Raw genomic sequence first — 27,666 nt, forward strand, 5'->3', positions numbered from 1 at the left:
CAGCACTGCGTCACCCTCCGGTTACATGAACGTGTCACCACTGCATCAGCACCAGAACATGGAGATTTTATTTTAGAGAATGATCGCACAACAGACATTAGAACATTAGATATTCTATAATTAAATCAACTAATCGAATATTCAAAAATCGTGACTCATCCCTGCATGGAATCTCTTTTTTCTTTTCCCATATCTTCACTCGCGTCTCACCCAAAGACGCGTTAAACGTTTCTTCCTTTGTTCGCTTTTAGGTCGATTATTTTCGTATTCTTTACTGTGTTAAAGTAGAAAAACGCTGTAGGACAGATAGCCAACATTTTTACTTGTAAGTCAAATTATTTTTAACACAGTTTGTGCTTGTTAGACATATGATAATTGGTAAGGCGCGTCAAGTTCATTTTGTAAAGCGCGTTTCACACCCGGGGGTGATTTTAGTTTTGCTTTCTCTGGCAGCGCGCAAACAGCTTAAATGCCTTGCCCTTGTGGAAGATAAAATTCGCTCTTCATACCTTTTACAAGTAGAAAACATGAGGATATCAGAAACGAGATCGATGGTCTCTTTCCTGCTCGTGTCCACATCCCTCTCAAAGCGCAGAGCGGTAGGCTTTATCACGCGCCTTTGTGTGGAAAGGTTTTTTTTTTTTTTTTTTTTTTTTTTATAGATTCAACTTTACTATATTATGTAAGTTACCAGTATTTACTGATATTTATTTCAATGCTTTTCAGGCTTTAGTGTGTTGTTTCTTTCTTTCTTTCTTTTTCTTTCTTTTTTTTTTAACACCCCATCCCCCCCCCCCCCAACCACCGCAACACCACCGGTATTTGGGTCCATTACTACCGCGGTGGTAATGGACCCACCGTCACAGCCCTATTTGTGCCTCTAACAAGTGCTTTCAATCTTCTTTCTGATCTGAATGGTATGTGGAAAACACTTGAGTTTTGCCACAGACTTGTCCCAGCGTCTAGAACACAACTGAATGCTTTTTCAAGCGTCTCCATACTTGAAAAAACGCGGAAAACTACTTTTAAACAGGAAATGACAAAATATTTACATACATATTTACAGCGGGTCTATTTGCACGGGATTAGTATTACCTGAGGTCATTTTCCCGGACCTTTTTACTGAAGGTAAAAGTCGCCGTAATCTTTACTGACATTGTCCGTAATGATTACTGAGATGGCACATTCGGACGGGACTAAAATAACTGAGAAGCTCTGGTAATTATTATTTTACCCACCTCTCCATGTTAAACTAGTCCAGTCCGAATAGGGCTTAAGTCTAAGAATGCCACTTACACGTTCTTATAAATCTGAGGACTGGGAGACATTTCATACTCTATTGGATCTTTATGGAAATCAACTACACTCAAGGAACCCATGAAACCTGTATTTTTTTCTTCATAATGTGCAGTATTATAAGCCCCACTTTCAAAAGCCTTTCCTTTGAATGTCTTAAGTGCCATTCAACAGAGGCACATAAACCTGGCTATTTAAACCCTTACACACACCCCACACATTTACATACTGTACATGCACACAAAGAGGAAGTAGATGTTTTTAGGCAATGTCAGTGGGAGGTAAGTTTGCTCAGATAGCCGTGAAGCAGCAGGAGAGACAAAGACACAAAAGGGAGTTGGTTTGCCCTCTCATCTTCCCCTTTCCTTTATATTTTCTGTTTTCACTTCTCTTGCTCTTTCTCTGTATACCATTTGGGTTGAAGTAGACTGTGTGCCAAAGACTCCTCCGTACACACGGAGTGAAAGCCCGGTTCTTAAAGGATCGGGCTGTACTCTTCCCACTGGGAGCGTGGGAAGGCTGACTTGTGTGGTAGCGGCAAAGATCTAACGAAGGACTCCATTCTCTCGTAGCTTCACGAAGCACTCCCACGTCTTTATTCACTCGCTTTGTGTGTGTGGCAGACAACATATATTTTATTGGGAATTTAGCTGTGTGAACATGTAAATAAGTGTGTTAAAGGCGGAAATACACATGGAATGGAAATGTGGGGGTTTCTTTTCACAGATGGACAAAAATAGCTCCTTGAGCGTATTTGTGCAGTGTAGTTTGCTGTTGGATTTAGAATGGAAGAAGACCAGTAGTTCACAGGTTACTGCACAAAATCGTTTTTTTTAATTGGTAAGACAGAGTAGTGATAAACGGATGTGCAAGAACACCAAAGTGAGAGAGTGTGAAGGCAGAGATGAAGGACAGATGGAGAGAGAATTTAAGTGGAGAGGACAGAGGCTTTGCAGGCGAGACATCATCAGGTGATCAGCCGAATACATTGGGGGCCTGAAGTCTCTGATTCCGACTTGAATTGGAATTTAAATTATCTCCGTTTTTTTTTTTTTTTTTATTTTGCGGAGCTGAAGCAGCCGGCTCTTGAGGGGAATTGAGTGCCGTGCACAAAGCTGATGTGATATTTATCAAGCATATTTTATCTGTAGGACACTTTTGTTAGAGATACCTGCTTTTTTTCTGTATTGTTTTGGTGTGGTATAGTTGTTTTCAGCATTTAAACTGCATTATACTCCGTAATCAACTTACAGATTGTTGTTTTAGGGTCAATAACGTGACACTCTTATATATAAACAGTAATTTACAAACAGATTATGAACTCAAAGAAATCAAACTCGGGGGAGCACAAACATTTTGCAAACTGAAATGTCTCAGGGGAACTGAAAACATTTGCAAGAAAACGAAAAAGCATTGAATTACTGTATTATTTTCTTCCCATCTCATGTTTTTCCATGTTCCTTTTAGGGGTTCTGGATCAGAGATTTCTTAACTTATTTCAAAATAATTTCCTTGTCATCATCTTGGCCGTCCTTATTTGTCATTGACCCTTAAGCTAAATGCAAAATTGTAGGTTACTATTCACTTACTATTCATGACAAACGTATGCTATTCATTATAATGGGAATAGGCAGCAATAACGGCATTATCTCATTTTACGGCTCAAAAAAGTACGAAAAAAAAATCATCCCAGCCTAATTGTATGGACATATTCAGATTCAATTAAATACAGAAAATGAAACGGAGCCGGTGAAAGAGCGGATAAACAGAGACCATGCAGAAACTCATTATGAAATCATCAATACCAGAATCACACAAATTAGTTGCTCCTTCTGCCGTCTTTTGTGGGGCAGCAGCCAGGGCCGTAATAGTCAAGCTAAATTAAATTTTAATGTGTTTTTGATAAGCTTTGTCCCTCTCTTTTGGCTTTGTAAACTTGCTCAGCAAGGTGATGTAATTGCCTGTCCAGATGAAACGAGTCGAGGGAGGTGTCAACTGAAAATCTGACGTTCCTTAATTGCCGTTTAATGTTCTGACAGCAAAGCATCACACTCATCACACTGATTTGGTGGCTTTCTCTATTTTTAAAAATGAGAAATCCACAATAGAAGCTACTCAGTTCATGCCACTGGTTATAGTTACAAGTATTAGTCATAAAGTAATATAATTGTATAATTAAGCAATATGTTTATAAATTTAAACCTTAGTGTCCTGATGGTTCTTTTAGGTAACCGGCCATGTGTGGTGCTGACAGCAAGAGTTCATCCAGGAGAGAGCAATGCCAGCTGGGTACTGAAGGGCACGCTGGAGTTCCTGTGCAGCAGTGATCCTGTGGCCGAGAGCTTGAGAGAGGCCTACATCTTCAAAATCATCCCCATGCTCAACCCTGATGGGGTCATTAATGGCAAGTATGTACACATGCATGCACATTGTGCAAAATTACTTCATTTATTACTTTCAAAACTTTAAATGTGGGGGAAAAAAAATAAACCTTTGCATTCTGTTCCATTTTGTTGAGCAGCATCTAGCTGTCTTTGAATACAAGAACGTGTGCTGTAATACTGGCACCTTTGCTGTTTGTGTGTTGTTTGATCTCGGTAAGTGTTGAATGAGGAGGAACATCATTTGAGAACTTTTGTATGGTTGAATGAAGGTTGTACTTTGAGCTTGATTTGCACTTACGCAATATATTATGTACAGATCAGGGACATGATTCATTTGTGGTTTTTGTTTTTATTATATAGGCGTTAGTAATTTTCACAGTTTTTTTGTGACTTTCATTTCTTTTATTTCTTTATATAATAATAACATATATTTTCATATACATACAGTATGTACATACATTATATGTAATACATATAATGTATCACATATATTTATTTGATATTTATATATAATTTTTATTTCATAATTAATTCACTTTTTTTTTTTTACTTAAAAAAGACTTAAACTTAAACTTAAACTTTTCACACTTATTTAACATGTTAAACTAATGGCCTTACAAAATAAATTACAAAAATAAACATTTTCATTCGGTTGCAGATTTTTATGTCAGATGTAGATTCAGATATCCAGATTTTGATGTGGTCCATGATTCTGATTCTGGTTTTGATGTCCTGGTAAAAAAATACTTTTTAATACTAGAATGAATATATATATATTATTGTAATTGTATATAATTATTGTATGTATGAGTGTGAGGTTTTATGTTTTCTTTTCTTCTTCTTTTTCCAACAATTCAGTGACAGGTCACAAATATGTCAAACCATGTCGGTTTAAACTAAAAATCTTTCCATCACAGCCTCCAGGTTATATGTGAACTCTCGTCATCATATGAGTAGTAGGTCCCCGCGTTTGGCACAATAATATTAATGATTGCCTTGGGCATCTGTAAGCAGGCTATTTCTTCCTGCCTGAAAGTTCAGTCACCATCTTGTCCAACAGAGCTGCACACATTAAAGCAGTCACCTTTTTGCCCTTGGAATTGAGTGCTGAAATGAAAAAGACAAATGCCAGCATGTTTTAATCTACCCGATATCGCCATACCTCCCCTGCTGTTCTGAGCTAGATAGTATTTACATGTGTAAAACCAATACAGAGGTCAACTCTGTGGCTGAGCCTATTTAACAGCTCTCCTTCCCGGCTTATCAACACTCTATTCACAGTCAGGGAATAATCGATTCTCCTCACGGCCGAGGGTGACCTGGTTTCCTCGCCGAGAGACCGGGGTCTCCTCTGTTGCGTGGCCTCCCCCTTATCTCCAGTCATGTGCACAGGAGCTTCTGTATGCCGTGCTATTGATCAGGCATGCTAACTGTATTAGAGAGGATGCTCAGAGAATGGAGGTGTAGATCAGTGGGCGGCGAGTTAAAGGAGACTCACTCTTTCCATCCGAGCATGGATTTATTCCTCTAGTAACCTCATAACAAGCGCGTCAATGAATTCCCACATGATCTCCTGAAGTTATAGGCTCCAAGTTTGGAAATGTGCAATAATCAGAAGAGATATGGCTCTTTTATGGACAAGAGAGTAGGGTAAGTGGGGTAGAGACACAAGTGCAAATAGCCCACCTTGTTGGCAGGGGCTATTTAGACTAACTCTGCTCACCATTATCTGATTGAGTCAGAGTAAGGTAGGTGGTGTTAGCTCTTGGCAAGTTCGAACTAAGTTCGATTCCAACCTTTTCCTATTGCATATCAGCTCAGAGAGGCATTCATTTAAATAATTTTTTTCGAAAAGTGGAAATAAAGTGCCTAACGGGTATTGAATATTGTGAATAACATGTGAAAAGGGTAGGGGAGGGCTTTAGGGATAGGGATAAGTAATGACCCAATAAGGCAGCATCCATTAATGATTTTAATAAATATAATCATATACACTGAATAGTATTGCATACTGTTTTATAATTACTACAATACAGTGAGGTGCAAATAGTATCTGCCTAAAGTTGCACTAAGAATAAATAGCATTTAACTACTATTTACACTTTGTGCAAAGAAAATATTGCTATTTTCCTTTAGTGTAAATTGTGGCAATTACTATTTGTACTTAGTGTAAATAGTATCTTAAAAGCTGCAGCCAAAATTAAATTCTGTCATTATTTACTCACCCTCATGTTGTTGACTCTCATTTGACTTTCTTCTGTGGAAAACAAAAGAAGATTTGGTCTAATTTTTGTTGTTTTGGACCCCATTGACTTTCACTGTATGGACAAAAACACTTGAAACATTCTTCAAACTATCTTCTTTTTTTGTTCCACAGAAGAAAAGTTATACAGGTTTGGAATGACATGAGGGTGAGTAAATACATTTTTCACAGCACGTGCACCAATGCAATCCCAGACTCTTATTGAAACCATTTAGTGTTTGTTTTCCCATCAGCCCCTACAAATTACAGTGACAAATTTAAAGCGCCAAATTCACCTTAAGGGTATTACTTCCTGTGTGGGTATAGCCTTTATTAACAGTTCAGGGCAGCTTGTTGCTTGGTGACAGGTCCGAGGTAAGTAGGAGAGCGTTCGATGCCTTAAGCGCTGATCTCGCATCCTCAATAACACAGATGCATTGCTGTTGGTGCAGTTAGAAAGCAACATTGATATATGCATTGTGTATTTACTGTAGATAAATAACTTTGTAGTTTTATTCAATTTGTCACTGTTAGTGTGTTCAAAGCCTAAAAGTTTAGCAACAGAATTCACAAATGCACTTGCACAAAGTCCACCGCATACTAACAAAGCTGCAGAGCTCACCTTTAAGATTGGACATCTTCTAAATATGGGCACTTTCGTCTGATTCATTTATATGGTAATGCAGTATTGCATAGATATAAATACAGCGGTGTTGCAAGCCCTTTGAAATGGAAATGACAATGTGTGAAAAGGTCACATTTGCTTCCATCAAGTTTTAAAGAGAATATCCATAATGTAGGTCAAGGGGTCTGATATTTTGTGAAACCCTCTGTCTGTTTTGAATTGTATTTTAACAACAAGGAAAAAGTGTTTATGGAGATGTGAAAGCGGCGTTCATTGTGAAATGCTATTAGCACAAACTTTTTTATAATACTGTTAGATAATATAATATGATTATGATTACTTCAAACTCATATTTGTGGCTTATTAACTGTACAATTAGATGATGATCATTAATGGCTTGTTGTATAGAATGTTTATGTTTAAGAACAAATTTTTATCAAATTAGCATTATATAGGCCATTTTTTACTTCAGAAAGGTGCAATGTAGCTTTTGTTTGTGGCTAGATTTACAATATATTATTTTTAAACCACTCAGATCTGTACAACAACCCGAGAGAAGCACGCAGCTGTACACATTTTTCAAGTTTGTTGATTCAACAGTGTGAAGTTTAGCTCTCTCGGTGCTGTTTATGTAGCATGTAGCATTAGCATTCACAGAGATCTGTTTGATTCTCTTGTTGAAATTGGAAAAAGACAATCCGTTCAGCAATCTTTTGTTGACTGCAGGGACTGAGAGATGTGAACGGATGTGACTTGTGACAAACAGCAGTTTGGCGTCTAGTGTTATCTTGCCGAGCGACACATTGGGGGGTGAGATTACAGAGCTCACTTCCTGCTCTGGCTTAGCATGGGACAAAACAAGAGAGGTGTGAACAGAGGCATTCTGAGGTTATGTTTTCATCTCTGGGTGTATTCATCACAGAGGCTGTTGTCAAAAGCGTCTCTCGGTAATGTCAAATACAATTGGGTTTCCGACATTGTGAACTCCCATACGAATTACACATCAGCTGCACATAGCCTGCGGCGTCATGTCCCATTGTTCCTGATCACCTTCTCTGTTCATACTGCTTACAATAAAAGCTGGACTGGTAAACATAAAGCATTGATAAATTATGTATTTGGACTTCACAATTATTCAAAATCAGAGTGACGTTTTGTGTGACACTGAAACTGTTAGTATGCTAAAACTCTAACAGAAGTTGCTTTTCTAAAACGTTGAAGCTAAAATTAGTCAACCTCATAGCGGGTTGGTGGACGACTAGTCTAGGTTCATATTTGAACCACCTTAACAAATTCATCACCTTTAACAATTTAAAGTTTGAAGTTGAGTTTGATTGATATGATTATCCTAAGAGGCCATTCACAGAGAGATTATTATTTTTTGTTTTGTTAACATGAGCCAGAGGGCAGTCGAAGAGGGGAAAAAATGCAAGGTCTAGAGACGCGTTTTTTGTTGAAGTGAACTTTTGACTTGAGCACTGCGTTTTTAAAACGTTGTGTCATGTACAAAACACACAAGACGTAAGCAGTCCAATATGTCCATCTTGCTAGGCCTGTCACGATAATCAATATATCGACTTATTACACAAAATATGGACATGACCTTGATAATTTTTGGTGACGCGATATATTGCCTATTATGTTTACAGAAAAATTTATGTCGGCAACATTTTTCCCATCGTGCTGTCTCTGTCATCTTATTTGCTCTCCTAGTCGACAGGTGAAAAGAAGGTTTCATTCGAGGCATTATAGTGTTTTTCTGACAACTACAGACATTTTGGAAGAATAAGTCCAAATGCACTCGGTTTTCCATGCAAACTTGTGCTAGACGGACGTGTTTGACCGTTGTGTTCATGTCTTTCGCGCCATCTTGTGCATGACGCGGCGTTATAAACCGCTGCGCTCAAGTTAAAAGAAGTTCTTCAACTTTTAAAAAACACACCTCTAGAAAAATAGATTTATCAGCAGATATGGCCGGTTGAGGCATCTGTGCCTTTGTTCATATAAATCTGACTGCTAAGTAAGGTTTGTGTTTTTCAGCAATAGTGTGCAGCAATACTTTACAGTCAGGGTGAAATCTGTGATGGAAAATCTCCATATAAGTGCCTTTTGTGCATTTGCAAGTGTGTTTTCATTTCTACTTGTTATTTTGCACTTTTTGTTAGCAAATGGCCTACTTGCATTATTGTGTTGTTATGATTATATATTCAGTGCAGTGGCATAAAATTGTCTTTAAATGACAATAATATCGCAATTATTTCTGGGATAATATATTGCCCAACAAAAAGTAGTTATTGTGACAGGCCTACATCTAGCATGTTTACATAGAAAAATAACCGAAAAGCAGTGCAGTAAAATGCAAAAACACATTGTGTCAACGACCCCTAATTGTGTGTCTTCCTTAAAGGGACAGTTCACCCAAAAATGAAAATTCTGTCATCATTTACTCACCCTCATGTTGTTCCAAATCTGTATGAGTTTCTTTCTTCTGTTGTACACAAAAGAAAATATTTTGTTGGGAACCAGACAGTCGATGCTAGCCATTGACTTCCATAGTATATATTTTTTTTCTACTATGGAAGTCAATGAAACAAACTCATTATGGGTTTGGAACAACTTGAGGGTGAGTAAATGATGACATAATTTCCATTTTTTGGGTGAACTATCCCTTTAAGACTGACTAGTCTAGACAAAAAAATAAATAATAATTGTCCTTTATCAAAATATGTCGATTTGCACATCCTAGAGATTTCACAGGCCTGAATCAAACTTTAAATCTTCAAATTGTCCATTTCTAGGCAACATTTTATTTGTATCTTAATTTCCCTCAGCCAAATATTTTGCATTGACTGGAGAGGACAGATGTATCTGATTCACTGATTATTGGATATATTTGACAACTATTCCACACCTATTCCCCAGGCCAGTGTCAGCTTGGCACATTGCAACCATTTAGGGCAATTCACATGAATCATCGGCCCGACGGCTGGCACGGATCAGGCTGCGCTCAGCACTGAGCAGGCATCTGCCAGTGCTTTCTCTTACTGTGGCGAATCACCAGATGAGGTCTCTCATAAGCTGCCAATGCGTGTGTGGGCTAGCAACCCAGATATGGCGTTGGATAAGAACGCGATCGGCTTGTTTGCTTGACTAAAGACTCTGTAAAACGAACCAACAAACAAGCAGTAAATCATGCTTTGTTAGTTCAGATGCAAGATTTGGTCTGAAAATTTAATTTGTTTGACCACTGTGACCAGTGGAAACCTGAAGGCTGTGATGTAAAATTTTGGTTTGGCGAGCCAGGGGAACTTTAAAGGCTTTTAACTGGCCTGTCAGATCACAGAATGGTTGAAAAGGGTTTTAGAGGTAATGATCACAGCTGTCTGCCCGTACAAGCTGGATCTGTGTTCTCACACCGGCATACGTACCTTTTCACAGAGGCCCCTGATGTGTCATCTGTGCGTGAGCTGGGATGCCAACACTTTTGAGTGTCGTGTGTTCACCCTATGGCATGTTTCAGAATGTTTGCTTTGAGAATATGGCACGACTGCCCATGTTTCTGCAATGTTTGTTTGGGAAATGAGCTCAGTGAGTTAGCTTTCACAGGCTGTAGATCTCGATTGACTCATCAGCATAAAAGGACTTCATTGAGACAATTATTTTCTCAACCTAATAAATACAGTTAAATTCTGTGATGCTCTTAAAATTAAAGATTTGTCTTTCAGGTACACAATTTAGCAACTTGGACGTGCATATTGGATGTTTTGTCTCCTTAAGTAGATGACTTTAATCAGCCGAATAATTAAGAACTGAGGTGGGAAATGGAGCCAATTTGAGTATTTATTTATTTTATTTTTTATACAAAAATGTTTAGTTATTGGTTTAATTACACTATACAATGGTTCTGGTCATCATTTGAGAGGCCAAGTGACCAACAGTGCTGCGATGATGTTTTACTCTGCTTTTGAGTGTTCGAGACCAATGTGAATTATTTTATTTTATATTTTACTTTTATATATTATTTTAATTAACTGTTTGTTTCATTTTTATTTATACTTTTTTTTTACTTTTTTTTATTATTATTATTTATTTATTTATTTATTTATTTATTTATTGGGTGGCACACGGAACAGGCTGTTTGGCCAAAAACATCTAGATATTTACATTAATTTCTAAACATTTGCATAATAATATAAAGGTATTTGAGAAAGTTATATTTAACTGTTTAGCGATATTAGTGTAGTTCATATAAATCTAAGCTAAGCTAATCTACTTAATGGTTTTCAATGGCATGACTTTCACTTCATATGAATACAACCTTGGATGGATCATAGCAGAAAAAAAATTCATTCTTGGGTCACTTTGCTCTGCCTGCAAACCTTTTAGTAAATCCGAATTCATAAGAATATCGGCCTTGATATTCATAACTAGTATGAAGCGTATGCAGCTCCATAAAAAAAAAAAAAAAAAAAAAAATCATATTCAATTCAGCTGGAAGCAACTTTCTGTAAAGTGTTCCTTTTCTTGCCCACGCCCAAATGTACTCCGTGACCGTGGCAAGTCGGTTTTAGCTGTGCCCAGCACCACACCTGGCGCTAATTCAATTCAGCAACTTTCTGCCTGTTGCTGACACTCAGAAACTCTCCAGTGACAGCTTTCAGGTAATGAAATAACCCAGCTGGGATATTCTTTACCCCTGTCAGGAACATGGAGTACAATACTGTCACGTCAATGGAAATGATTCAGCTCTGTAAAGCGAGATGAACTCTGAAATATTTGGTCCCGGCAATGTACGCTTTTTCTGGCTGCTCTTGGGGCGTGAAACACACTTTCCCCTCCTCAGACAGGAAATGTAAGATAGCCTGACCCTGTTCAGCTACTGGTGCTGACGCAGATTCTGGCTTTATTCTCAAGGTATTGGCTGGCTGGATAGACACGGCACCTGCTGCACAAGAGGAAGTGGGGTGTAATATTGTGCTTTTCTCATTCTGAAACTGGCCTTGAATTTGCTCTACATTTCTAGCTATTTCCCTCGATTCATTAATATCTGCAGTACCTAGCTGGATTAAAGATGCTAAGGTTGTATAATATAAAATTTACCCTCAGGCCTTATCCCGCTGTCCCTCACCCCTAACGAAAAAACTATCCCTCCTAACAAGGATTTGTTTCTCATTGTTCCCTCTGGAAACATGGAAACCGTTTTTGTTTAAACAGTCTCTGTAATCTCCAGCGCACGCCCCATCTGTCCTATCAGCCTGTTTTCCAATGCCTGCAGCCACTCATTTCCGGCCTTGTTGTTTGTTCTTTTCCTTTCATTCGTATGTTTTTCCCCTAGACAATTTGAAAAAAACAACAAACCGGTCAAAAACATCTCACAATGAGACGGTCTGAGCGATATTTGTTCTCACCGGGAGTGAGGTGATCGTTTTATTGTACATGTAAAGGCACCAAAGCATGGATTGATTCATTCATAGTGTGTCGCACATGAAACAAACACAGATCGGGGGCGGCTTCCCGTCCATGAACCCAAACCTGGAGATGGTTGGAAGTGGGCTGAGCTGTATTAAAACGTTTTGATGCATGGGGGCAGTCCAGTATGCGACAGTGACATATTGTGGAGGCCCCCGTGGGCTGGAGGCAGACAGGTAGAAGAAAAATGGATATTGGCCCGTGCTGTTCATCATTCCGTTGGGGTAACAGTGACCACAGCCAACTTACCCTCAGCCAAGCCCCCACCATCTTCACCTCCTCATCTCTTCCTTCTCTCTCTCTCTTCCTCTGAGTTGCTTTGGTACAGATGATGGCCACCCAGTGTTAATTTGTACACGGTTTAGTTTTATTTGTGAGTTTTTGACATTTCAATGCCCTTCACATGTTGGCAATATTTTGTCATGTCATATACCTGAAATCATACCACACTTGATAACCACCTGAAATGATTACAAATGGCTAGTTGATGAAAATAACATTTTGGTGATAATGTGAAAAATAAGATCTGGATTTTTTTCAACCAAATTTAGAATAAAAAGTCACAATATTCAGATATTAAGTAACATTATGAGATATTAACAATTATGAGAATATAAATTGAGATGATTTTGAGATATGAAGTGAATAATTGCAAGAAATTAAGTTTGTCATGAAAAAGTGGTAGTGAAGAGTGCTCTGTTGAATTTTCTATTCATTGAACATCTGTGGTGTTTGTGTTTGTCCAAAAAATGAATTTATTTTGGTCTCAATTCAATTCAACTCAATTTATTTCCATTTATTTTCCTTTTTTAATGACTAGAAAATAACCTACTGCACTGTTTACGCTCTGTCCAACCACTATTATTTATTGTGTTGTCTTTAAAGAGGGTTTCTGTTGGTTTTAGCCCTTATTGGTAGTTTTAAGAGACTTTGAAGCCATAATATGTGCCAACAATCAATGGCCTTTTGAGGTTGACCAGTGTGAGGCGTAATTCAGGCCCACTCATCAGACAGGCCTACAGGCTGCTGAACAGACACATTTCTCACATGTGGAGGCGCTCGTTGTTTTGTAATCTCTCACGGTGAGCTCTCAGGTTCATGAGCTGCTGGATGTCATCCTAAAAGAGAAACACGATGAAGGAGTTTAAAATGGAGGGGGATGGAGAGGTCACGCACAACTGAAGAAATCGCCCCATCCAGAACGAATGGCTGTGACCTAGGGACATCTATCTAAGAGCTTTTCTGGTGGTCGAAAGCAGAGGCGTGAAGATGATCCACTTGCCTGATCGGATGAAGGAGCACGACCACGGACATCAGCTGATTTATTTAGACAAAGATGTCGCTATCCATACCGCACAAGGTAAATTAAACGTAACCAACACCTTGAAGTGCAATATCTCCAGGGAGCGATGCTTGATCCGTATCGAGCGTCTGACCTTCTGCTTTATAATCTATCCATTTGTGTTCTACGCTTGTATCTGGAGCCAACCGTCCCCTATTATCAGAGTGCTGATGTATGCTGATTATTTTTTCTAAGCGACCATAAATTCAGGCTATTGATTATCTATGTTTACTACACCAAATGTGTCGATGGGATTCTAATGGCTTCCATGGAAGCAGCTGTGTTACCTAATAAAGATGCACAAAGCCAGGGAGAAAAGTCAGTTAATACTAACGCCACGTGCAGTGAATTGTGATGTCCTCTTTTGGTACCACTGGTTCCGTAACTATATTCACTGACATAAAGGTAGATATTCCACCCAAAATCGAGAAATCTGCTCATTTAGAAAATTTAGTAATTTACTGACCTTTAAGCCGGGCTCAGACTACAGGAGTTTCAGAGATGGAGGAATGACTGGTTGAAACAACATGCCTGCCTTTATCATGTCTCCTCATTTAATGTCTACAGCAAGTTTCCTCGACACAGTATCCATTTGGTTTACATCCGCTTCCCCGTGAGGTCACGCGAGGTGCTGAATCTGGCATTATAATCTTAAGAATGTCTTGTAGTGTGTGATGCGCCACGATTTTCGAATCTTGTAGTGTGTGCAGGTATGAGATTTGAAAGAAGATATATATAATTCACTAGCAATTTCTGAGTAATTTCGAGAGGTTTTTTTTCAGTATGGCTTTCTAAATTAATTCACAATTTTGAGATTTTCACTGACTAATCACAAATATATCATAACATATCTTATGCATTTTAATGATGCTTTTAGCTTCTTTTTTAACCTTGAAAGCTCCAGTACCCATTTTATTTGAATTTGAGAGGATCCATAAATAATATCAGAATTTACATTTTTTTTGTGAGGTATCTCTTTAAGTCTGGGTTGTTGAGAACGGAATTTAATCAAGATGAGCATGACGGTTGTTGCGTCAAGATTTGAGCCTGGGCTTAATAAACAAATCACCTTCAAATACACTTCAAGGTGATGCATTTGTTCCATATTGGATTGGATGTTTTGTGAGATGTAGTAAAATGAAAAGATGTTTGTTTTGCACTTTTATGTAGAGGAATGAATATTTGCTTCAACAAAAGTTCACACTTGATATTGCTTGAGGACAGGGAAATTTCAGAGCACGCAGCGAAGCATCAGCCAAATCAAAGCTGACTGAAAAAGATGATGGAAGAATACTATCCTGAGCTTATCTTTGCGAGAGAGCACCGCATGGTCCATTTGTCATTGAGGGGAAAAAGATGAGGAGGATAATGAAATTGGCCGAAGATAGCGACCGGCATGTAACTTTTCATACTTTAATGCTTTTCAAGATCCTTTATGATTGGATGGTATGCAAGATACATTTTACCTTATTTTGATTTAGGCTGTCCCCCATTCTGAAAGAAAAGTGTACATTTTGGTGTGGGCTCAACCGTTTGTTCCATTTTTTTTAAACCTTGTTCCACAAGCTATCTGGCTGTCAGAGGCTGAGGGACCTGCTGTTGGCTCCAAGATTAGGATTGAGCTGGCAGCTCCATCCATTCAATTTACACTAGAGTCTAACAGAAATCAACGCAGCAAGGCCCACGTAACACATTGCACCCTGGGGCAGTTGATCAGTCACAATGGATGGGCCATGATGAGATGGAAAGAGGGTCTTGGGTCTAATCTCAAGGCCCTTCTCACCAGCCCCCACCATTAAACATCCTCCTCCAGAGATGGGAAGTCCAATTCATTTCCGTGAATCAATTCGTTTGAACAATTTGAGTTGTTTGTAACATTTCTGCTACTTGTCTATAATCGTAACTTACTTTTTACCCCAACATCCTCTTTAAAATCATAAGCGAATTTAAACATTCAGACAAATGATTCAGACCATACTTATTCATTGTAAAGATTCTTCTTAAAATGACAATTCATGAAGCTGACATTTTCCCTCCTTTTTCCATGAACTTCCCTATTGCTTTGGTAAGAACACCAGTAATTGTTCAATGCCAGCAAGTTTATCTGCGCAGGATCCCGTTTATTGTTTATAAGGTGACTCGTGACAAAAGAGTTCAAGGGACTGTCATGCTTTATAAGTGGAGGCAATGACAATTTCGCAGGTCAATGAATCCAGAAGCGGTGGCACACCATTGAGGTATTGTTTATTAAACTGCTTGTATTGGTTGTCTTCAAAGCGGGCCTGCTGTGTCAGCGGGTATAAGCCACACGGTATTTGGGGGTTGTAATTATCATCACCGTTAGGACATATGAGTGATAAGGACTTGAGAAATGGCCTGCTGAGCGTCACAGGAAATTGCACACGCAGAGACAGAATGGGCTGGCATGAGAGCCAGAGCTGCGATACAAATTCAAACGTCTGGAAGAATTTATTCATTAGCAAACTGACCTTTTGTTTTCTATTTGTTGAAGACGCTTCACCACTCATCTCACTGGCTTTATCAGCTGTCTGATGGAGACACAGCTACTCGGAAGTGTGTTGAAACGACGTCAACAGATGGAAAGCACAGTCCGGTGGCTTATGACTAAATTCCACCAGGCATTCTACGATGACCCGGATTAATAAAAACTCTAGCGGATGCAATGCAGATTCATTACGTAGCATCTGTTCCCCTTCTGCTACCATGCTGACGTATGGAAAGAAAATATGATATCTCATGAAATATAATGCAGTATAAGTGGATTAAACCAAGTGGATGCATCCTGCATACTCAGATATATTCGGTAACATTCTGGAAATGCTGGAGAAAAAAAGTGGTATTTGTTTGTTTTATGTTAGTGTTATTCATTTATTTTAGTTAATTGCTTATTTTGCTTATTTTTGTAGTTTTTAATTTTATTTACTTGTTTATTTACTATAATTTATAAGCAGTTAAAAGTTTATTATTAAATTAGTTATTTTGGTTGTTTGGTCATTTTGTTTATTTTGTATATTTTTTATTTTAATTAACATATTAGTTTGTTGATTTTTTTATTATAAAATTATTTGTTTGTTTGTTTGTTTGTTTGTTTGTTATAATAGTATTTTGCTTATTTATTTACATTTGTTTATTATCATTTTATTTTTTTATACTAAGTTGGTCGGTTTAAGTGTTATTCTCTATGTCAGTGGTATGTACAATTATAGTCGTATTTTATTAGCATGTTAGCACAACCCACTAGTTGAGACCGCTTGTCTATGATTTTCGGTGATAGTGTGTGCCTTTCTTCTGGATTTAACTGTAAGCCGACACTTCCTGTAATAGGCACCCTCGGTTTTGATCAAACCTTGTCGTTTACTCAATTAATCTCCCGCAGTTGTGGAGCATGCTGTGCTTTTTCCAAGTCCCAAATTCGAGAGCTCATTTGAATAGACCATGTTATTTTGTTGGCAAAAACTTGTCAATTAAACCATGGAGGTCATAGATGGGTCATAAAAAAAAATCATAAAATTAAATGACAATGTGAATTCCTCTTCCTTCCTCTTTCTTATTTGGTGAGATCAATGAATGTTAAAAATACAGTGCTCATTATATCCAGGCAGGAAGAAGCACTTCTCTGTTGCTTTTTGCTCCAGGGTGGACTGCTAATGTTTTCAGACCTGCGAAACTCAAAACAATATAATTTAGTGTGGATCCTGGAGAATACACTCTATTAGTATCCCTCAAGTAAAGTGGGAAGGAAAGTTAGCAAAGAAATTGGATAACTTAATACTTAGTATTATCAAACAATACATGATGACACATTTTAAAGAGATAGTTCACCCAAATATGAAATTTGTCATTTACTCACCCTCATGCTGTTCCAAACCTGTATGACTTTTTGTTTGTGTACATTCATATATAGTACAGCTCAAGGGTTCTGTTGCCGTCAAATCTGGTACGACACATCTTGACATGAAATATTTGAAAGTTTCAAAATTTGAGAGGGAAGTTTTAGGGAATAATGGCTTAAATTTCAGTTTGTTTCTTATATATACCTATTGAATTGTTAAGACTAATATAGAGCACAAGTTGTATTGGCTACTTCTGTGGGCCATTTTATTTGTGATTTTTGGAATTCGACAACCATTTTGAAAAGACCAGCGTAGATTTTCTGCTAAAGTCTCTAGGTTAAATCAAATATGACTAGTGCTTTAAAGTCGACGCGAAACAGAAGTTGCAATAGTCTTTTCTTTCCAATTGGGATGTATATTCAAGTGAAATGGCTTCTGGAGCAAGAAAAAATAAATAAATAAATAAATAAATAAATATATATATTTATCCGATGTACACGGATAAATCATTTATAATAAATTCTGCAATATCCATAAAAACAAGAATTGTCCATTTTGATTTCATGGTGACTACAGCTGTTTTGTATCACTTGAAATTAGTTGTAGAAATGGACGTATTTGTGAACATTAGAGTCTTAATTATTATGATATAGCTGTGATTGTTTTAGGAATGGCATCGTTGTAAAAGAGTTGAGTGTCGTTTTTTATTACTAAGCTTAATTTTAGTATTAATATTACCTGAAATAAGAGGGCAGTTGTTGTTTGGTCTTAATTTTCTTCTTAATATGACCACTGCCTTGTGTTTTCAGTTGAGTCCAGCCTATTTTTCACCTCAGGAAGAAGTTCTGTTCCTTTGCCAACTCTTGCCTGGGGACAAATTAAGACAGCGAGGTATATCTGAATAAAACTGCAGGCCTCACAGAATGCTCTGTCCTCTATTGGCAAAAGCACCTGAACTGTACAATAACATTGCCACGTATGTGTTTAGATTTTTATACAGCTAGACATAAGCCAGTATTACAGCCATGCTGTCCGGGCAAGATAACACTGAGTGCTATGAGTAAGCGAAGCACTTCGCTTTATCCCCCTCAACTCGTACAGAACTTCCCGGGACTAAACTCCGATCCAGTGATTGCCAGGCACAAGCCAAATGTAGGAGTGTAAATGTATGATAAAACTGTCATTTCGCAAATGATAGATGTAGCTTAGCTTGCATTTCATTTGAGAGCAAAATAAGAGTTTAATCCTTCAGTTGTGCTGGATTGTCATGCTAGTTGTTTTGATGCTTCTTAGACTTAGCAGATGAGTGTCAAGAATTAACAGGTAGCAACAAAGCTTGCATATTTGACATCGCTTTCATCTCAAAGCGTTAAAATGAGGATCAGTATTATGTCTGAGATGAGAACAAACTATTATCTAGATGTTAGCCTGTTCTGTTCACATCAAAAGAGCCAAATGAATACCCAGCAACCCCAGTTAACCCAGCAGAACAGAACTTGCGCTAGTCGTAAATGTGAAGCGACAGCTTCATGTCAGTAACACATAATACTTCTAATGACACTGTAAGTCTCTATTGCCTAGGCAAATTGAAGCTTGTTGCAGAAACCCAAATGTAGACTTAGACAGATTGCTGGTACGCATACTATCAGAAAAGGCTTTACTATTTCTGATTTTTCTAGAATAGGAGATGAGATGAAATGAGGACTTGAAGCTTTGGGATGTTAAGGCATGAAACATATTACACACAATTACGTGAATGCAAATACTTCTCGATTTCATGTGTTGTTGTGTTCTGAAATGTGCCAGAATGTGTTTTATTACAAAACCACACGGGGCTTTTGCAACATTAATGTTTAATCATAAGGGTCACATCGACAAATGACCGAGTAGTGAATCACAGCAGATTTGGTTCAGTGGGAAGTCAATAATAGGGCAATAGAATGGGGAGTAGACAAATAAAATAATAATTTTTCTATAATTATTATAGATTTTTTTTTACTAGTTTTGTTTTTATTAATTTAACTGATTACTTATGATTGTCTAATTCTACATTCTTTAATTTATTTATCCACATTTACAGTTGATTACTTGAATGATTTTATCTATTTTTCTTCACAACTCATTTAGCATTTTCACAGTTTTTTTATGGTTGATAGTCATTTGGGAAACTGATAAATTGATTTTTTACTTATAAGCCTAAATATTGACATTGTGAACAAACAGTTTGAAGAGAATCCTGTAGGGCTGGAGCTGCCTAAATACATGGACCATACGTAACCCGCAATCCTGTGCGTTCGATTCTATGACATTTGAGCTCAAAATAAAGATGCCGTCTGAAAGTTGTGGCTGATGGTTTGTGTGTGAATGTATGTTTTTGACCAAATTTTTTGATGTCATTTCTAGCAAGAAATTACTATTGTTCTTATTCAATATTTGCTCATCTATCACCAAATGTGATACGCAGCCCTAGTTTAATGCCACAGAGATTTGAAGGTAACTCTGGCGCCCCCTTGAGTACTGGAGTCTGTTACTGCCACAAGAACATGTTAAGTATGTACTAGAAGACCACAAGCATTTGTGTCTGTATTTGCATATATGCGTAGAGTATGTTCCTGATATAATATACTAGATATGAATATTTTTGGGCAATAATGAAGCATTTTATTTTTAGTTATTTAGCTCCTGACTTCTCGTTTGTGAAACCAAACAATGACCTGAACCCTGTGTTTGTGGGAGTTTTGAATATGTAAGCACTTGATCCAACATCACCCCTGAATATGCATAATTCTGCACTATCCTGCATATTTTTGAAACACATCGTTTCGCACCAGCAGTGGCTTAAAACCTAAGTTGTGAATCATTCAACATATTTGATCTTATTTCTTCTTCTGAGGTATGAAAAACATCTGATTACAAACGCAGCTGCACTGCTGCAATGGAAAATTTTAGGAATTCGTAAGAATAAAAAGAGATGAATTAATAAATTACAAGCCTAAACAATAATATTGTTTTCAACAAACACACTGTAATGAGATGCCTTTGAAGAGCGAGGCATAGTGTTAAACTTGCTTGTTTATTTAAATGAAGCTGAAACCTGTGTATTTTACATGGGGCTCATTTGAATTCCACGGTGTGACCGCTTGGCCGTAGACGGCGGTTGACGTGATTATTCTAAGCCAAAGTGAACCTCCGCATTCTTAAAGATAAGAGCGTGTGTGTGTGGGCAGTCATGTGTGCTGGTGTGTGGGAATATTTTACAGTAGATGTGAGGAGTGCTTCTCTTTTCAGTATTGAACACACATACAGTTCATGCAGTTCGTTCAAGCAAGAGGGATTTCTAGCTGTCTGTACTGCACTTTGTAATGCCTTTAGGAAGGTGAGAAGAGATTTGGAGATTTTTTTTCTTGCATTTTTGATTGCTACAGCAGAAAAAAAGTAAAATATACCGTTTTTTGGCCAGAATATTTGTATTATTTTAATTTAATACTGTGAAGCTGCTTTGATACAATCTGTATTGTGAAAAGCGCTATACAAATATATATCTGACTTGACTTGACTTTATTTTATTTTTTAAAAAAAATTATAATATTGAAAATCGGGTGAGGGGCTGGGGAAAATAGAAACAGAAAATGTCAAACTATTGCTTTTGGATATTGATTGCCAAATGATTAATCCCAGTCAGAAGTTGTGGATCCCATGACTTCCTTAAAAGTGACTTTATGAAGAAACAAATTCGCTTATATTAGGAGAACATAGTAACACTGCCTCACAGCCTTGTTTTCATTCACGTCAAATAAAATAGGGTGTCATGTTTCCAGAGTACCATAATCCAATTCCTGATTATTTGAACTCAAAAGCGGTTTTCTGCTGCCACGGTAGTATTTTTCTTCTATGCATTATGAATATAATTGAATATTTTATCACACTCTGGCATCTTGCACAATATATGAAATTATAATACCGAGCGCGTGTAATGAAGATTCCAGTCCTTATTACAAAGGGAATATGAAATGACCGCTTTATTTTACTTTTTCCCCCAAGTTCATCATGAATATTTGAATTCACAAGCGAGCGAGTCGATCGAGCTTCAACGACTTTGTATTTGCTTCATTTTCTATAATTGCCACGCCAAACAAAAGGGGGATATTAAACAAGCTCATATGACTCCGTCTCCCCCTGGAGAATTTGTGTGCCCTGCAGGCATTAATAAGCAAAACATGAATATTCAAGACAAGGCCGCTTCAGATCTCCCTTATGCAATCTGCACTGGTGATAATGCCGCGCTGCCCAGTCGTGCACAACAAAAAAGGCGTTTTGATTCCTGGCTAGAAATCATCATTGTGAATGGAGAAATACCACCAGTACCATTTTCACGCTCGATACTTGCAATTAAACACCATTCTTTAAGATTAACACTGGAAGGAAAAGAATAGGATACTTTAGAGATACTATTTCTGTCTAAGGGAAAAGCAGGAGCATGTGGCGCCCAATGCGGGGACCAAATCGCTGGTAACCGGTTACCGTGTGTGTTAGCCGCAGCCAAGGAGAGCATTACGTTCATTTCACATTTCTGAAAGAGGTGTCATCTCCCTTTTATGTTGATGGATATTAACAGGGTTTGGCAGTGCAGATGTTTGAGGAACGTGTAGGCAAGGCGTTCAGACCTGAATGACGCTTCTATTCCGGTATAGGAGCAGGGGGCGTCTGGAAGTGGCAAGTGGCTGGTTTGTGTTGGCCTGTCACTGATGCTGATTACCTTGCGCTTTAGAAGTGCCACACACAAGCTAATATGAAGCGTTTTGGAAGAGTACGTAGGAAGCATGAAGGTCATGTTTGACAGCTGAATTATACGCTACTATAGTAGGATTCATGCTACCTACGTGGTCCATTTATGCTGAAATGCAGATTGAATTCAGCGTGGATGGATATTTTGGGTTGGTCAAATCAATATAGCCGTTTCGGTTGATGAAACTTGTCAGGGGTTCTCAACTGGTCGGTTGAAAACCAAAAAACAAGGATAAAGGCAATTAAAGGGATAGTTCGTTCGTTTCAAACCTGTGTGACTTTTTTTCCCCTGCAGAACGCAAAAGATATTTTGAAGAATGTTGGGGTACCCCATTTGGCTTTCATTGTCCCTGGACAAAACATTTTCCAAGACATTGCATTTACATTTACTCATTTACAAATAAGAGCAATAGAAGCATTCAAACTAACAATATAACAACATCTTTCAAAATATGTCTTTTGTGTTCCGTGACGTGAGGTTGAGTAAATGACTATTTGACAATTATTTGACAATGACAATGAACTATCCCTTTAAAAAATGCAAATAGGTATATTTTCATGTATATTTTGGGTAGCATAATAATTAGGCTCTTAAATTTTTAAGTGGGAGGAGAAAGTGCTTCCTTTCTCATTAGCTCAATGCAAATTCTTCAGAAATTATGCAGATGTCAACATGGACAGATTGCTTAACATGAAAGTAACGGAAAATATGGCATATTTAGTAACAAAAGTGTCCATTTTTCGTTTTTCATGTTCATGGTAATGTTAATAGATGTAAATGTTTGATTTTAAAGCCATTATTGTTACTTTTGTACGATAAACCATTTTGGTACTGTGTTGTGTGGCCACTTGATGTTCAATGTAAAATCTGCTTGGCAAAAGCCATTATGAATTCATCGGTAATGATGGATGTTGAACTCAGTGCTTGAGGAATTGCTTAATTGGTTATATTAACACCAAAGCCGTTTTTTAACCAAATAGAGTCTCTGTTGTAGCTGTCATTTATGCTCGTGTCCTACATCTGCTCCCCCGTCTCATTCCCTAGGATTTGTCCTGAGGGACACGTCAGTCATGTAGCCGCACTGGAACAATAGTTTTGCCGGAGCTTTGAATGGGGATGAGGGACTAAAGAGGCATATGTTGTATTGGAAATTATATTTAATTTAGAAGCAAAAAAAAAAGACAGTCACTACTCACAATAAGAAAAGCATAGAATTTTCATTGCTCAAGGTTAACGGAAAGTAAAGGTATGTGTCGTGACTGTTTAAGGAAGTAAATGTGTTGTGATTGTTTGAGGAAGTCTGAGGAATCTAATTTGCAGAGCCAAGGTAATTCAGCACAGATATTTCAATACAAAAAGAACAGATATTTGACACATTTTCTGGAAGTAAACCAAAAATTTCTGTTTTCTTGTCTTGTTTACTGTTACTCAAGTTAATCAGTGTCATAAAGGACTTAGTCAAGTGCTATAGTTCTTGTTTAGTGTGCAAGGGGATGCAGGTTCAAATCCATATTTATTTTATGTATATACATTATCATATTTTATCACAATTATCACAATTAAAATAAAATGTATTTATTATTTAGATATATAATAATTTACATATTTTTTTTTTTTATCTGAGCAAAATAACAACTAAACATTCATTAATGCAGCTTTGACATTTTGATAATACCTTCTTTTGTGTCCAATGGGTTTAGGGAGACAATAGGGTAAATGACAATATGTTTATTTTAAAACAAAATATCTGCAGATAGTGTAACCAGTGTTGGGGGTAACGCATTACTTTTAAAATTACAACAAAATATCTGATTAACTTTTTCAAATAAGTCAGTTTACTTTGTTTTCCCATTTAATGACTGACACCTCTCCTGTGCCTATGAGGCGTTGTGCGTGCCGCTGTGTAAACATGATGGTTATTGTCATTTTAAACTAAATGTTAGCACTCATCCCACTTGAACAAAAACATATTAAATATTCCTCAAAATGAATAAAAGCACATCTGCAATAATTAAATATGATAAATAAAACTAAAATACTTTCGTCTGGTTTCACAGACAGGGTTTAGACTTAGCCAGGATTAGGTCTTAGTTCAATTAGGACATTTGAGTAGTTTTATTAACAAATGTCTTTGCTGCTGACCTTCAATGATCTAATTCAACCATACTAATAAGCAAAAATCACTTTAGATAAACATCACATTTGTCTTTCATTTTTTGTTTTTTATTGCTGAAGTAAAAGTGTTGAACTTTATTCTCCTGCATCTTATTCTACTGCAATCCAGAATGGCAGCACAGCTAAAGGTTTTTTTTTTAGCTTCGCCCTCTACTGTACAGGTGTGAATTTGCATTTCCTTCAGACTGAGGCTTATTCATTTCACTTTTGGTGTGAAAGGGTCTGTACATTTTCCAAAATGTCTTTATTTAAAAAAACAAAACAAGCAAGCCCAGCTTAGGTGAGAAAAAGTAACTTAAAAGTAACGTAATTACTTTCCATAGAAAGTAACTAACACAATTAGTTACATTTTAGGGAGCAACGAAATATTGTAATGCATCACTTTTAAAAGTAACTTTTCAACACTGGGTGTAACATACTTTTTCTTTTCTTTTTTTTTCTAAAATCAAGTTCAAAAATCTGAGAGGGCATGATGCTTCTGACAAACCTGAATATGTTATGTAAACAGAATGCTTTCTTTATGAAGACAATTGTTTGCAGATTTCATAGGCTTTACTTGCTTTATTAAAGCACTCTAATCCTCTGTGACCTTGAGCGGCGAGATCTATATTTTGTTCATTTCTTTCATAATGTGTTGTGATGAGAACTCAAGGTTTAGCTAATGCCTCCCTCTTCTCTCTGATGTCCCTGTTTTGTTGCTTATGAAAGATGGTGCTCCATTTTTCTTTTCCACAGTTTTTCTGTGGCAGAGTCAGTCAATCAGTAGCACTCCACACTATTCACTGGGGTGACAGATTGTTCCCTATTCTTGAAATGATGCAAAGCTTCACTCTGGAAGTCATTAATTAAAAAAAAAGATTTTCTGCGTCTTCACAGTCATTAAGTAGTGATGTGAGAATTGTAATACTTGTATTTTTGAAATTAGACCAATTCCCAGAGGGACAGACAGCAACGCTACATCTTTATATATATTCAGTACTATGCAAAAGTCTTAGGCACGTTAGTATTTTCACTCTAGTATTTTCAGTTTTAGGCCAGATATTTATATCTCTTGCTGTAGTGTGTCAGTAGGAAATATCAGTTTACATTTCCAAATGTTCATTTTGCCATTAGTTGTAATAATCCATATATATATGCTATACATTTATTTTCTTAATTTTCTATCATCCCCAATCTTCTAAGTGGTGGCAGACATATTATCAATTAATTCATGTTTGATTCTGTTTTTTTTTTTTTTTTTATATAGTCTGGAACGTGGATTTCTAAAATGATAAGTTTAAGAAAAGGGTTTGGCAAAATAATATCAATTAGGTTGTTAGGTAACCCAAAGTGGCATTTATTAACACCTAAACAAATTAATATTCATGACCAGAACCATCACCGTGTTCTGAAGTCACAAGCAACTCGCCAGCAGCTCCTCTCTTCAGAACTTGTTTTGGCGCTGCTGCTTTGCAATCTATAAAACACTGTTAGGAACATTAGTTCTGATAAACAAATGGCAAAAGTTGCTTTTTAAAAAGCACTAAATGGAAAACTCTGCCTCAAGATAACACCTATCATTTAATAATTCATCATTCCTGTAGTTTAATTGTTGAATGGAACGTCATTATGAACATGATAATCCCTGCAGCCTCTCTTCAAAGTTATATTTTACCATAACAGTCACGTCTCTCTATATTCACCATAAATGCACTTCACGCTTACTTGCCCCTCTTCCTCCACTGATAAGAATGTGCTTCTAAAAAGGTAGAGCATAATTACTGCATTGTGCAGTTTAAAGGTTTACAGAATTATGGCCTGTGTGCACAGTCAAAATTTTGACATGATTTTAAATGAATACACTGTATGATTAATATATATCGATTAACTCATTCACAATGGGGCTGATTAGATGTATAAAAACATTCAGAGAATGACAAATATTTGTGTATAAATACAGTACTTTATATTCTGTGACTTGACTTTTGTTTTCATTGACTAAAGATTTACATAGATCTGTTCACTGATTCATTTTGTAACTTGACACTTTTGATTGCATTCCGCAAAGATTAATGCAGATTTGTTTAATTATTCACTAAAAAGTTGTTTGTAATTTGTATGTTTACTAATTCATTCTGTGAATATTTCTGTACTGTAGATTACAGTACCTGGTGACCAGTGAGCACCTTCTTTCAGTCTGTTAAGGAAGAAAAAAACACGTTAAAAAACAAGTCAGTTCTCTAAAAAAGATCCAAAAACATTGATTTGTTTAAAAACAATAAAGCTCCAATATTGTTGAGAATCATTGGACTTGATGTGAACAGGCCTTTATACGCAGACTGAAGAGGAAACTTGTCAAAACCGGCCGGCAAGTTTCTCTTCATGAATCAAACAATAGCCAACAGCACTATCCATTATTGATGGCTGAAATACAACATAACACTTCACTTTCAGCTTGAAGGTGAACCAACAAGATACCCGTTCCCTTAAGTACTGATGAGTCAGAGGAGACGTGTGGGAGAAAGACTTTACATCATCAGATCTGGGCTCACAGAGTCGGCTAGTTTTTCTCTGACCTCAACCTCTATCATCCATGCCATCAGCACAGTACAAACAAAAGTGAAAATGAATTTTCACTTTCCAATTTCCGTTAATGGCAGGTCTTCGTGTCCCACCAAACAGTGCACACTCTAAATACAGAATTGTCCTCCTTGCTTTTGTTGCATATATATATATATATATATATATATATAATTACACACAAACTAAATTCTGACATATATTAGCTAGTAAAAGGCTCTGTAGTGTACATTCTTATGGTACCATCAACCAATCAGCCATGATGACCTTAATTGGCTCAAAAACATCCATAGTATCCTTTTTTTTCTGGAAACGGTCAGTTCACAACACTGCCATCTTTATATCTTTTCCTTTTTCTTCTCGCTCGACTAAACGTCACTGATTGTGCCCATCTCAGCTGATGGAGATTTGAGTAGAAAACGAGGATATAACCTCATTAGCCGAGGCGCCGAAAAGCTATCGAGACTGATCCAACTGATCTATCTGTAACCATGAGAGTAAATTGAACTGTCCTGCTTCAGTAAGTTGATCAGGAAGTGACTGTGTGTGCGCAGTATAATAGTGTGTGTGAGTTCAAAGGGTTAGTGTCGGCTGAGAGGACATGAAGACCCAAAGACGGTGTCAGTATTATAACAGTCTGATAATGAAGTAGTGTGTGTGTATTTGTTTATTTATTAACTAAAACATATTTAAAAACAGCACTTTGGGTGAGAAGTGCTGCACAACAACAATCATACAATTTAAGTAACTCCAGGATTGCTTATCGATTTCTGAGATTATTGTTGCATCAGGTGGCTCGAGGAATCGTTTTTGTGTCCTTTCCTAATGGTTACCAAATCAATCATAAGCAAATTATACAAGATCTATATCGCACTGCATAATGCTTAGCAGTTAGACCCATAAAATATATCAGTATTGGACGGATGTGACTGGA

General features: G+C 37.2%; 1 protein-coding gene across 2 annotated transcripts in view; it reads left to right on the forward strand.

Annotated features, from left to right (window-relative positions):
• Nucleotides 1–27,666, forward strand: part of agbl1 (AGBL carboxypeptidase 1) — a 162,068-nt gene that overhangs the window by 87,197 nt on the left and 47,205 nt on the right. For both annotated transcript variants that reach the window (XM_081355542.1, XM_081355543.1), the window contains exon 19: nt 3,524–3,704. In XM_081355542.1, the coding sequence (XP_081211668.1) occupies nt 3,524–3,704 (181 nt within the window). The remainder of the gene's footprint in view (nt 1–3,523; nt 3,705–27,666) is intronic.

This window comes from Scardinius erythrophthalmus, assembly GCF_964197995.2.
Source record: "Scardinius erythrophthalmus genome assembly, chromosome: 24".
Classification (NCBI taxonomy): Eukaryota; Metazoa; Chordata; class Actinopteri; order Cypriniformes; family Leuciscidae; genus Scardinius; species Scardinius erythrophthalmus.